General features: G+C 28.8%; 2 protein-coding genes across 2 annotated transcripts; both read right to left on the bottom strand.

The window, feature by feature from the left end:
• Positions 1–6,745: 6,745 nt before the first annotated feature.
• Positions 6,746–10,922, bottom strand: LOC123262305 (translation initiation factor eIF-2B subunit delta). The gene is made up of 6 exons (XM_044724489.1): positions 10,793–10,922; positions 10,510–10,548; positions 8,579–10,021; positions 8,383–8,510; positions 7,520–7,697; positions 6,746–7,406 (listed from the first exon to the last, which is right to left on the bottom strand). The coding sequence occupies exons 2-6, from the start codon at positions 10,519–10,521 to the stop codon at positions 7,017–7,019; spliced, it is 2,151 nt and encodes a 716-aa protein (XP_044580424.1). The 5' UTR covers positions 10,522–10,548; positions 10,793–10,922; the 3' UTR covers positions 6,746–7,016.
• A 705-nt stretch (positions 10,923–11,627) lies between these two features.
• LOC123262307 (60S ribosomal protein L19) lies at positions 11,628–14,216 on the bottom strand. The gene is made up of 4 exons (XM_044724495.1): positions 14,058–14,216; positions 13,603–13,706; positions 12,992–13,155; positions 11,628–12,015 (listed from the first exon to the last, which is right to left on the bottom strand). Exons 1-4 carry the CDS (start codon positions 14,060–14,062, stop codon positions 11,689–11,691), a joined length of 600 nt encoding a protein of 199 aa, XP_044580430.1. The 5' UTR covers positions 14,063–14,216; the 3' UTR covers positions 11,628–11,688.
• Positions 14,217–14,447: the final 231 nt, after the last annotated feature.

The raw sequence follows: 14,447 nt of genomic DNA, 5'->3' as shown, positions 1-14,447 counted from the left end.
AAGTCAAGTACAGTGTCATTTTTATAATAATTAAACTAAAAAATTTTTTTTGTAAATAATACTATTGAGGTGATATAATACTTCTACAAAGTTTAAAAACTTTTTTTCATTATTGTCATTGAGAAAAAAACATAAAATTTATGGACTCAAGACTACCGAGTCCCCATAGAAAAAATGATATTACATATATTGATAGTAATTAAAAAACAATAATTGTTTTGCATCAATTGTTAACAGAAATCAATATGAATGATGTAAAATTTGTATTTGCAATTAATTTACAAATGTCTAACAGTCAACAAGGACTAGAAATTCATTGGCATTTTCAATTAGCTGTAAAAGATTTGAACAAAATATTAATATGAACTTTTCCTGTAGGTAGAAGGAAACTCCATGCAATATACAAAGACTAACATTTCGAATTAAAAATAATTAAAAATGATGAAATCATTGCTGTCATTAATTCCATCATCGGACAAAAAATCTGACAAAGAGCCGAAAAATTTTAACGAAAAAGTAAATGAAAATCTTCTGTTCGTTCTGGTATCACTGGTTGGTTTATGTCTTCTTCGCGTTGACTTCATAGTAATTCTTATTATCGTAATTCTTATGTACATGTTGTATATAAACGGCGTAGCTTTGGCAACCTCATTCGTCATGAATTCGTCGTACGCATTCTTGTTCGGTGGCGAAGATGAAGACGAAAATAACGATGAGAATAGCGATAATGAAAATGATATTTCCGCTTCTGAGGTTGTAGAAATCGCTAGAAAGAAAAAGAAAATCGCGAAAAACGATGAATAATTTTCTATTTTATCTCACCTTATATTAGAAGAGAAAAAAACTAGATTAAAAATAATTTGTTTCAAAATTTAACGCCTTATATTAGTTAAGAAGAAAAGTCGTCGCATTCAAATCAACAAAAAAGACTAATTAATTCCTAAAAGATTAAAACAAAGTAATTACACGATGGCTATTGGTATCAAAACGTTCAAAAAAGAATTATTACGCAATAATTACTTGAAGAAGTACAAAAAAGAACAACCGGAAAAATACGATAAAATAATAGAAGTAGTAAATGTTTATGAAAAAGATACTGTTCGTAATTACAATGATATTGCACCATGCGTAGAAAAAATTAGTAAAATACTTGGTTTGAGTCAGTTGGAAAAAACAATTATGATAAAATATATTAAAAATAGAATATTAAAATACAAGGCTCCTGCTGAAAAAGAAAAATAATTTTATACAGAATGATTACAAATGAATAAAATTATATTATAATACAAAATATGAAATATGAATTGAATAAAAAAAAAAGAAATATTTTGTGATTTGATTGTAATTATAAAAAAATTTTTTTTTTCATTTATCGTATTTATACAATCTAATTAATTATTATAGCTAAAATATAATTAAATAAATTTTATAACTTGAAAATGTATTTATTAAAAATTTCAGATAAATATACTCCAATATACAACCAAGTAATCAATATAAATACATCCATTTATATATAGCATAGTACATTTATAAATTTATTTATTAATTATATTAAATATAACTCAGTTTTCACATTTGTCACTGATTTATTAGTAACTGATGATGGCTGAGGATTAATAATAGACCATTAATTACAAAAATAATTAGTCACGATTGAAAACAGATAAATTGATGACTCAAAAATACCTCTAGTTAAATTTCCGAGGGTTTTATTCTTAAAATAACAGGAACGCTGGTACAGGGCAAAAAAGTTTGGAAAATCCAAAAGTGCACGCCTCATAACGCTTATTCATTTTTTAAGAAAAAAATTAATTGTGTAATTGATTAAAAAAAAAAGTTATAATTATGTAATTTCTTAGAGTATTTTTTAATTTTTTTTAAATATCGGCGCCTTTTTTTCTTGTCATATGCGCACGCAGTCTAAAAGAATCTAGCTTGATCAAGTGGCGCCACAGTTTTCACGTGACAAATAAGAAAAGTTCGTTTGGCTTTGTACGGTTGTATCGTAGTGAATTTTAATAAAAATTCAATTAAAAAAAAAAAATACGTAAGCTAGACCACTGATATGAAATACAGACCCAGTTCATCGAATTCTTAAACTAATAAAAAAGATCCGGTCTTGAAATATCAATTTGTTCGGGAGTAATCGTTGGTACATCAAAAATGGGGTGACATCCAGACGTCAACGTAAAATTTTTTTCAAAACGTTTTTTGTTTCAAAATAGCAACATGAAATGATTTTAGAAAGTAAAAGATGGTTTAATTTAAGTGTTTGTTCGGTGTACATCTACTTATATCATTGTATAAGTGTAATATAGTTGTGATAGAGGCATTTAAAGATCACAATAGTATATTACACCCCTTGGGAAGGAAAATAAGAAAAGCCTCAGATCACATGTAATTGTTGGCCGAGGCGAAGCCGAGGTCAACATACATGTGATCTGAGGTTTTCTTTTTTTACTTCCTAAGGGCTGTATACTATTTTTTTGATCGACGAAGGCGGAAAGCGGCAACTTTATTTAGCGCAGCGGGACGAAAGTTGCCACTTTCCGCCCGGAGGGCAAAAAAATTACTTGACCTTGACGAGTCGAGTATCCCTGTTGAAAAGCTCCAATAAGATCCCATCAAAAGCGACAAAAGCCACTTAGAAACCAATAAAATTTATGGGTTTCTAAGTGCGGCTTTTGTCGCTTTTGATGGGATCCTATTGGAAATTTTAAACAGGGATATAAAGCCCAACCTCACGCGCTTCGCGCTATGAGGCGTGCAATAGCAAGCTCAATAAAAACAGCAGTAACAAGATCGGCAGGAGTAACGTCGTACATAATATTTAATAAATTCAATGTTTTTTTAGCTCGCCAGTTAGCTAAGGTAGATGTTTTTGTTACTGCCGATAATATTCGACTGCAATTCGTCAGCATCACCGATATCATTGCAAACAATCGAGTCTATTTGTCGCACTGACAGCTTTTGTGCGTTTCGTAGGCCACTAAGACAGGAACATTAAATTCTTTGGCCATCGAAGCAACTTGTGCAGTTCCTGCACGTGACATTACAGCTCCGTTGGCTAAAATTGCATCTCTCGGCTTTTATCCGCTCCCGTGTCTCACTTGTCCCGTTATTAATTTTATTAATTGTTATTTTATTATCAATATTGTCTATTTCATTCGTGCTATTAATTTTGTCCTCATTAACGTTCATACTCTACAGGGACACATCATTAACTTGCTCATTTTTATCAGACAATGAATCATTAACATTAATAATTTTGTTATCACTGTTAGCGTTAATTATCGAAATAATTCTGGGCGCAACAGAAAAGCCAAATTTGAAAGCCCTTTCTGAATATCTTCAAAGCTGTTTCACCCTTAGATCCTCTTACTCTGAGTATTCCTCCCTGATTCACTTCCACAAGAATCCAAATTCATGTGAAATAACCTCTTCCCTTGACTAACTTTAAATCTGTAATCCTTCTAGTAATGTGGTTGAATTATGTTTGAATTATGTTTGAATTATATTAGAATTATGTTTGAATTACAACCGAATTATACTTGTATTAAATTTGAATTTATATTAGACATAGCAAATATTTTAGGATAGCTATATCTCACCTATCAGCCGATCACATACATTCATACTCTTATTATATCATCTTCATCTTTTCTCTCTGCTCTACTGTACATTATAGCTCCTAAGTTTAAATTTGTAATTTCTGTATCTACCTGTATCTCAAACCTCTTGTATATAGGACTATGTCCTTTTGATACAATAAAGATTGAATTGAAATTGAATTGAAAATTAATTATCGAAATATTACTACAATTTTTTTGACTATCATTTCGTATTAACTCTAAATTTTAGGGGTGTGCGATTATTCGAGTTTACGAATTATTCGTCTCGAATTTGAGTCGAATTATTTGATATAATAAAAGATATTACTGTAAAAATATATTTGACTAAATTATAATTAATACAAATTTATATTATATGTTATGAAACATGTATTGTAATTGTATTATGTATTGTAATTAAGCACATTTTACTTTTACATTTTATTTTAACGTTTATATATCTCAATAAATTAAATTGATCAATATTATTTTTTTTTTTTTTGAGATTATTTGCTCACTGTCAAACTTTTGGAACAAGTACAAACTACGCGAATTTATGCCAGCTAACGAAAGCGACGCTAGTTGTTATTTTAATAAACACATATTAGTATTTAAGAAAATTTTATTAAATACTAATAAAATTTTATTTCTATGAAATATAATTTTATTAATATTAACTAAGTTTTTTTTTTCAAGTTCAATGTCCAAATAAACTTTTTTGTTACTATTAAATAAAATTGTCTCTCAGTGTTGGATATCGGAGTTGATTTCAAGAACGACACTTATAGAAATTTGATCAACACTAAATGTTGTTCTGATGAAATCAAGATTAAGTTTAAACATCAATTTGTCAAGTTGAAGACGGCTAATTTTTTTGTCGTCCCAAAAAATCTTGAAGTCATTTAAGATAATTATTCAATGAGTTTTACGAGAAATTTCACGCAAAAGTCGAGTTGATGAAGAACGCTAGAATCGATGGGACCAGTGTCACTTTCTACGATGTTTTGCATAAGAGCAAGCAAAAATTGATCGGTGATTTGCAGAATGTTGGCGAAAATGTTGGCGTCACTGAGCCAGAACTGCGGGAAAAGTTTCCATTGTATGGAGGATGGATTTGCTACCGGTTAGAATACGAGTCAAAGAAAAACTTGGGTGGAAACTCGGATGATCAGTAACATTTGTGATTCAAGTTCATTCTTTATTAAACAATTATTTCTATTTTTGTACAATTAAGTTTTATATTTACATTAGTATTGTTATTAAATTTAGATTATTTGGTTTCAGTTTAAATTTACTAGATAGAAGAACTTTTGTTGATCGACAATTCAATGTAAAAAAAAAAATAAAAGTGTTTTATAGCACTGCGTGTCCTAAATTCGTATTTAGGACTCGCTCAACTGTTGACTTAAATAAACAATTATGAAACGAGTAAAGAGGAATTTTTTAGGCTACGGACTCATATTTACGATCAATTCATACATTTCTGCTCTAAAAATTTGACTTTCACCGCAAAAAAAAACGAAAAAATATATTTAAAAACATTCAAAGCCCCGAAAAAATACAAAATAATAAATAATTAATGATTAAAATTACATCTTTTTGTCGGTTATGATTCAGTCTGAAGTATGCTAAAACCTCTATTAATGATTCTCAAATGTTTTTTATTAACGATTTCGCTCAGTCGTAAACATTATTCTGGTGTGAAATATTTTCTGAACATTATTTAATTTAACAACAATCTTATTCCGTAATAAATATGGACAGTGATTACAGTGATTTAGACGATGATTATGATTTTGTTCCTGACGAGATAAAAGAAAAGGCGAAGAATATAACTTTACAATCAATGCCAACAAAATCTAGACGAATGTATGTGGCAACTTATAATGCTTTTAAAGCATGGCGTAAAGAAAATGTTAAATCAAATTCTTTTGCTGAAGATGTAATTGTAGTCTACTTTGATAATCTTTCTCAAAAATATGCCCCTCATACATTACGCCATCAAAAAAATTTAAATCTACTTTGCAAGAAAGAAAAATTCAACTTCTCAATTCGACGATTGTGAAACTCTTCATTCATTTATCTGTTCTACAGTATTTTATGATCAAGACTTAGATTTGTGCGTGAAAAAATTTGAAGAGTCTCAATGTATGGTATTCCAAAACTGCCATTTCACCATTGAAGTTCAATCAGAAGAAAGATAAATATTCGTTAAGATTTTACATTTTATGATTTTAATAATAAATAGAAAGTGGAAATTAACATTTTTAAGAAAATTTAAAAATTATAAAGTCACAGCTAAATTTAATGTTATTTAATTTTATGTATTGATTGTTTCAATGTGTGAATTTATTTTTTGTTAATTAATATTAATCACTTTGAATTTATTATTTGATATATATTTGTTTCTTTTTTTTTAACTTTTCATTTGTTGTTGGGACTAGAGGGGCTCTGCCCCCCCCCCACCCCCCGCCTGGGCTTCGCCCCTGGACCCCGATTTTAGGCCCCCATATATCGCCGCATTTGTAATAAAAAATAGTATGTGCAACTCGTGCGACGTTGTCGATTACTACAATTAGATTACACTATTAGACTATTTTTAAGCAATTATTTATTTCAGCATACTAAATTTTATTTATTTGGAATGCTTGCGGTCCTGCTATGCATGATATACTATTTTTGCTTTTCCTTAATTTTTATATTTAAATTTGAATAAAACTGAAGACGAATTTAGGACACTGGTGCTACAAAATAGTGTAAGATACTCGTGGCTTAAATGAGCGATCGCTTCGCTCGTGCGCTAACTTCACGCCGTGTCATAATCGCTCATTTAAGCCACTCGTATCTAATGTACTATTATCAAATTTCTATCAAACTTTTGAGCTCGAAGAGCTCAAAAGCATATAAAAGCTTTTTTTTGAGCTCGGAGAGCTCAAAATAATATACAAATTGTATTTATGAGCTCGAAGAGCTCTATAACGTCATAAGTGCAATTTCAAGTGTTTAGATATAGAATTGGCGGGAAGTTGCAGGGATGGCCTTCAGGGTCAACCGTTTTCCTAATTTTTTTTTTCATTTATCGTGTTTATAAAATCTAATTAAGTAATTAACTTAAAATATAATTAAATAAATTTTATGACTTAAAAATGTATTTATTAAAAATTTCAGAATAACATACTCCAATATACAACCAAGCAATCGATATAAATACATAGATATATCTATAGTATAGTACATTTATAAATTTATTTATTAATTATATTAAATCTAACTCAGTTTTCACATTCGTCACTGATTTATTAGTAACTGATGATGACTGAGGATTAATAATAGATCATTAATTACAAAAATGATTAGCCACAGTTGAAAACAGATCAATTGATGACTCAAAAATACCACCAGTTAAATTTCCGAGGGTTTTATTCTTAAAATAACGGGAACGCTGGTACAAGGCAAAATAGCAAGCTCAGTAACAACAGCAGTAACAAGATCGGCAGGAGTAACGTCGTAGATAATATTTAACAAATTCAATGTTTTTTTAGCTCGCCAGTTAGCTAACGTAGACTTTTTGTTACTGCCGATAATATCCGACTGCAATTCGTCAGCATCACCGATTTCATTGTAAACAATCGAGTCTGTTTGTACGCGCTCACAGCTTTTGTGCGTTTCGCAGGCCACTAAGACAGGAACATTAAACGCTTTAGCCATCAAAGCAACTTGTGCGGTTCCTGCGCGTGACATTACGGCTCCGTTGGCTAATATTGCATGAGCTCCGAGAAATACTTTGTTTACCTACAAAAAAAAAAAAACAAAAAGTACATTACATTAATTATTAATTCAATTTTTTTATGGTAAAAATTGCTTTAAATAAATTTTTCTTTAAATATTTTATATGAAACACTTACGCCAGGCATTATAAAACTAAGAGCATTAATTAGTATGTAAGAACATTCAACTCCATGTTTAGCAAGTCTTCTTAGCAATTCTCTACCTTCAAGCCAAGGTCTTCCATCAGCAATTATCACGCGAAATTTGAGACCAGCATCGTAGGCATCACACAGAATTTTTTGAATCAACGATGAGCTGAAATTAAATTCAATAAAATTTCATTATTTTATTTATTAATAATTGACAACTGTAAACTTAGACACAATCTAACATTCGCCAACATTATTAATGATTGTTCGGAATCTAATTAAGCTAAAAAATTCCAATTGGAGCAACTAATTAGTAATAAAGAAGTCCTAAATTTAACATTACAAATAAATTAACGCCCACTCGAGTGGTACGCAAGATTTCATACTAACTTTACCATCTCTCTATACCTCTACGTGTAAAAGACACAATTTCGAAAATTAATTACTCAAAAATGGTGCGGTCAATTGATCTGAAATTTTGGTAGTGAATTATTAATATATTTATCTTTCGATGAAAAAAAATTTCATGACTTTCTGTTGAAATGCCTATCACGCAACAACTACCTTAATGTGTATAGAATAAGCGAAAGGAAATTTAGTATAGACCGGATAGCTCAAATGGTAGAGTAGCCGACATGTCTTCGGAAGGTTCTGGGTTCGAATCCCAGTCCGAGCTATCTAATAATTTTTTCTCGCAAAAATGTGGAACGGAAAAACATTTTTACAAATATAAATAAATAAGCATTTTTACAAATATAGGTATATAGGTATTTTACCTTACAGGTGTAATAAAATAGATAAAAATAAATATATTTTTCAATTGGAGGAAAAAAAAAAAAAAAGAAACTTACTATCCATAAGTCAAAATAACATCGCCGTTAGAAATTTTGGTCCGTATCGTCATCGAAATAGCTTCATCTGCCAGCATTATTTGTTCTTGAATATAAGTATCAATTGCATTGGCCAATTTACTTTTCGCCTAAAAAAAAAAGTTTATCAATTAAATTCCAACATAACTCATGCATCAAATAAAAAAAAGCAAAATACCGTATCATCAGAAAGATTCCTCGATAACTGATTCATCTTCCACTTGATATGCTTCAAAGCATTCTGCATCGAAACAGCCAGCGGTCTGCAGTAATGTAAGTACGCCATAGACTCCTGAAAAGCGCTCTCCAACCCCCGAGTGAAATCAGCCTGGCTCGGTCTCTCGTAGTCGCAAATCAGTTGCTTAAGCGCCGACAAAAAAGCAACGCATCTCGCGTTACTGCCTACAATAACTTTGTCTTTGTACTGGACCCCAAGTCTAATAATCGCTGGATGTAAGTGAGAGTTAACTACCGGCACATCAACATGACACTGCTCCCTTGCATGATACAAGTGCTTAAACAAACTCATCTCATGATTAATCACCCCAGAGCCCGTTACCTTTTTCACAACTTTCTTCACGACCTCTTCTTCCTTGGTTCTGGCAACAGGAATCGCTTCACCAGCTTCTACTTTTTTACCCTGAGTATCAACTTTATCCGAGACTTTGGATTTTGCTTTCTGACTCTTTTCCGACTCTTTAGCTGCGCGTTGCGCTTCTTGTTTAGCGCGTCTTTCAGCGCGTAACTCTGATTTACTTTTAACAGTTTTTTCATTGTCAACATTGTTGTCATTTGTAACAGAATCTGAAACTGAAGCTAAAGTTTCTTTTCTGTTTCCTTTTAACTCACTCTTACAGTCGTTAATTATCATATTCTTCACTTGGTCGTTCAACGACTCAATGTCAGTCGGCATCGTTTTTAAAGAATGACTAAAATCGGTAGTGTCTGTTGTTAATTCATCTTGCTTATCACTAATAGATGAGCGCCCATCACTTACACTTGCTTTGATTTTATCATCGCTACCATCAGCTGTGCTTTTGCTTTTTTTGCTTTTGGAAGCAGCTTTAGCCAATTTTTTAGCTTCTCTCTCGGCTTTTATCTGCTCCCGTGTCTTACTTGTCTCGTTATTCATTTTATTAATTGTTATTTTATTATCAATATTGTCTATTTCATTCGTGATATTATTTTTATCCTCATTAATGTTCATACTCACCAGGGACACATCATTGACTTGTTCATTTTTATCAGATAATGAATCATTAACATTAATATTTTTGTTATCACTATCAGCGTTAATTATCAAAATATTATTGTAATTTTTTTGACTTTCTATTTGTATTAGCTCTAAATTTTTTTTATTTTCCAACTCGTCGCTGTTATCTTTTTTAATTTTTCTACGCAAACGGCGCGCTTTTGATTTTGTTAAATTGTTAGAAATTAAAGTTTCACCCTCCAGAGATTCTATTTCTGGCTGTGGTGATATTAATGCTGAATTATTTTTATCGACAAACTCTATAGTTATGTTTTTTTTCAGAGCTTCTTTCCGTGCTATTAGCAAACGTTTGCGACGGAGATGGCGAGCATGAGATCGTGTTAATTTAGGCTTTTTCTCGTCGATTAGCTAAAAAATAAATTTTTGTTGTTAGTTATTAATTTTTATAATCTAGTTATTAGTTAGTGTATGTATTTTTCAAAACGACAGTACAGTGAAATTTGTTATTAATGAAGAAATAAATTTTTTTAATCATATAAAAAAAAAATTAAGTACTAAATTAAATGAAAATAATGTTCTTTACTGAAAAAATTATTTAAAAAAATTTAGAAGGTTTGAAAAGCTATGAGTGTAATTTTTTTTTGGCTTTAATTTAATAAAAAAAAAAAATGTCAGCTGTACTGTTATTTCTGAAATTAAAAAAAAAATAATAAATTATTGAACAATTAATAAAACCAATTGTAATTATATAAAAAAAGAAAATATAAATTGAAAGTTTGTAATTAAATAAATGTTAATTTAATAAAAAATTATTCATGCTGGATTAAAAAAAAAATTAAAAATGGATGAAAAAATGAAAGGTCAAAAAATACTGAAATTTTTCAAAGATTTAGTACCTCATCAGCCATTCCCACACGAGTATCAGCGATAAGATCCTATTATAAAAATTATCCATTTAATATAAATATAAATATCAAATAATTATTAATTACTAATAGCATTGTCGATAATGCAAATTTTTTTTTTCAGGAAATTCACAATATATATTTTATATTTATAGCTGTGTAAAAATATTTCAATGTTAAATAGGTTAGAAAAACTTTCATTTTATTTTTCTTTCAAGAAAATAGTTCATTAAATATTTACCAACTCCAAAAAATAATTATTTTAAGCAATTACCTGATTTAGAACTTATTGGCTCTTTTTGTAGTTAACGATTTATTAAAAAATTCTTTCAGTATTTCTGATACTATGTTGGACTACTCGAAAACTTTTGCTTACATTACAACATATTCTGCAAACATATGGATGTATAGCTTATAGATATATACAGTGTGTAAAATATATCTATGTATAGTGTGTATGAACGCCCCCTTTTATTATTATTTAAATAATTACCAAGTAGTAAAAAAAATTTTTTTTTATAATTATAAAAATAAATTTTTAAAAATTCTCACGTGTATAAAACAATAAAATTTTTTCAAATAATTTTTTTTTACAATTTATTTCTTCAAAGAAATTTGTGAAAAGTTGTCAGATTTTAGTATGATGACATCTAAGAATAATTGTGTAATAAAAACAATTAATGTTTTGTTTAAATTGATTTTAAAAATTAAATTTTTTTTTTTTCAAATTTTTGATGAATAATTTTTCCAATTTATACTTGATAATTTACATATAAATATAATTGACAAATGTCTGCTACTTTATGAAACAAAACGCCTCAAATAAAAAATAATTTTTTAATTTTCTAAAACAAATATATTGAGATAAATAAAAACTAATTAATAAAATAGTTAAAAAAATTTCAATTACTGTTTTTCAACTCCTCTAATACCTCCACAATTTCCAATTAAAATATAATTATAATTAAATGTAAAAACTATTTAAATTAATTAAAAAAATAATAGAAATGAAATTTTTAAAAACCAAATAACAAATAATTATTAATCGATTTCAAAGTACTTAATTCTAATTAATTAATATTAATCTTGTAAAAAAGGAGGAATAAAAATAATGAGAAAGATCCACTGTAAATTATGGTTTTTTATTTATTTAAACAAAGAATATGTAATTTATTTCTTTTGCGCAGCAGCGGCTTCGTCTTCGCGTTGGTAAGATTGCAAAAGCTCTTGTTTCTTGGCTGCGATTCTCTCAGCACGTCGCTTGCGGGCTTCACGTACCTTGGTACGACGGGCTTCGGCTTGGTCAGAAAGCATCTCCGTACGCGCCTTCTCGGCCTTCTTCTTGTGGATGTACTCCATAAGAACACGCTTGTTCTTGAACACGTTACCCTTAGCCTTCATGTACAAAAGGTGGTACAGATGTCTGTCAATTTTCTTTGTCTCACGGTATTTTTTCAAGAGACGACGAAGGACTCGCATGCGTTGGACCCATAATTCCTGGTGACAAAATAATCAACATTAATACTTTGAGCTTTTGCTACTTCAATATAAATTTGTTTTTCGATAGATATATTTTTTTTTTTTATTATTTAAGGAAGTACGTGCGCTAAGCGGGGTGGAGATAGGTATCGACTCTAGCGCGGTAAGGGGAGAGGAGTAACAATATGATTTTTCTCGATATATAGATATGCATTTAACATTAGCTAATGGCTGCATTTATTTTTCTTTTAATTAATACACTTTAATTAGTCGGGCAAGTGTAAATTTTTTTGAATTTTAAAAATATTCACCGATAATTTTGCGAGAAAAATACAGAAATGTATCAATGTTAAATTGCTCAACTTCAAAGTTAATTATTTATTTAAATAATCGAGCAATTTCCTTCAAATTTTCGGAATTTATTTAGACATATTTAAATTTCTTATTAAAAAAAAATCAAGCCTTTCATCAAAAGTTGCCTTGGTGCTCGTACTTCTTTAAAAACCTTTCATCATAATACATTTCATATTTCATTATTAAAATTTAATTCTTAATAATTATAACAATAAAGTTAGCCGACATTTTTGATTTTTTTATTTTGCTTAATTTATTAAATTATAACTAAAAAATATTTTTAAAAAATTGCACTTGTAGTTTTTGAAGTTTTTAACAAATGAAAAAATTTTTTTTTATTTTTTTGTAATAATTCTTTAATTTAAAAAATGATCAAAATTTTTAGATGTCGGCTAACTTTATTTTCATTAATAATTTAATTAAAAATACTTGAACAAAATTTTATAATTCCAACTATTCATTTAGATCAATTTTATATTGATTAATAAATAATAAAAAAAAAAAAAAAAAACATGAAATAGTATTCAAAAATTAAAGTATTTTATGAGTTATAAATCCTCGGTATTATTTATTATACTTTGAATTTATAAATTAAAAAATTAAATAAAAGTCTGATAATAAAATTTGATAAATAAGTTACCTTCTGTGGTGTACGCGCGTTAGCTGTACCCTTTCTTTTACCAAAACCACAGTGACGACCTTTACGTCTAGCTTCTTGGTTTTTACGTACACGGGCACGGGAGTGTACAGCTACGGGTTTTTTGATGATCAAACCATCCTTGATCAATTTTCGGATGTTTTGGCCTGTAAAACAAAATTATAAAATTATTAATGTATAAAAAACAATACTACTTTAAAGAAATTCTGAATAAATAATTCTAACGAAAAAATTACAAGTCTAAATTATTTTTACAATTAATTAGTCGCAAAATAGTGGATTGATGATTTGAAATAAAAATTTCTAATCTTGTTCAAAAAAGTATAAAAATCTATTTTGTTTCAATTCAAAATCAATAAGCGAAACATTTTTTTAATATCAATAGTTTAAATAGGAAATTAGTTGTAATTTCAATTAATAAAAATAAATTTTCAGCAGAAATAATTAAGTTACAAAGTACAATATGTTTAAATTTAACTAGAAATAGATGCAAAGCCTCAAAAATTTATTAGTGTACTTTCTGTTAATAAAAATTACAACTGTTGAATTTTAATTATTAAAAAAAATCAACTAAAAAATAAAAAAAAACTTACGGGAGTTGGTGTTGGAGATTTCATTTATTTCATTAGGATCCAACCATACCTTCTTTTTACCACATCGCATCACCGATGCGGCGAGACGTTTCTGGAGCTTGAGACTGAAAAAAAAAGTAAAGTTAGGTTATAATTTCTTTTTAATTATATTCTCATAAAATAAATGATTCTACGCTTGCACTATCAAAATTAATATTTTCCAAAACTAAAAAAAAAAAACTCAGGTAATTTTCAGATAATAATTCACACATAAGTGGTGAAAAAAAAAAATAAATATTTTCTCGGCCATGTGACCGTAAGAAAACAATCACTTAACATGACAATATCATTTTTTTCACAGCAATTGTTGAAAACTTTTTTTTTTTGACATTAAGAATGACAGCTAAAATATCTGAGACATTTTTTATGCATCTAATTGTTAATAATTAATTAATTATCAATAAATTAAGCATTACCTCATGATGACCAGACTCTTGGCCCACGGGTTTCAACGGAAAAGAGGTTACCGCAGTGGCAGTAAGAGTACGCTTGATATTCGCGTGGTCAAAATAGTTGTCAATTTTTTTTTTAGACACTTACTTAGTCCAAAAAATTTTTATTAGAAAAATTAAATTATTTTATTATTATTTTTAAGAATAATTAAAGTACTATTTAATTGTTAATTAATAATTATTATTTAATTATTTAAATTAATATTGACCAATTTCCTGCGGCCATTTTAAAAAAACTGACACTTGCTGCCATCTGTTGAAAAAAAATCAAACTCTGTTCTACTCATTTTTTGTATTTATTGGCGATAATTGGTAAGTTCAATTGCGAATTGCAGTAATCTAGACACTGCGCTC

This window comes from Cotesia glomerata, linkage group LG3 (genome assembly GCF_020080835.1).
Source record: "Cotesia glomerata isolate CgM1 linkage group LG3, MPM_Cglom_v2.3, whole genome shotgun sequence".
NCBI lineage: Eukaryota > Metazoa > Arthropoda > Insecta > Hymenoptera > Braconidae > Cotesia > Cotesia glomerata.
Note: the sequence above shows the minus strand (reverse complement) of the source record. Positions and strands in the feature narration are given on the sequence as shown.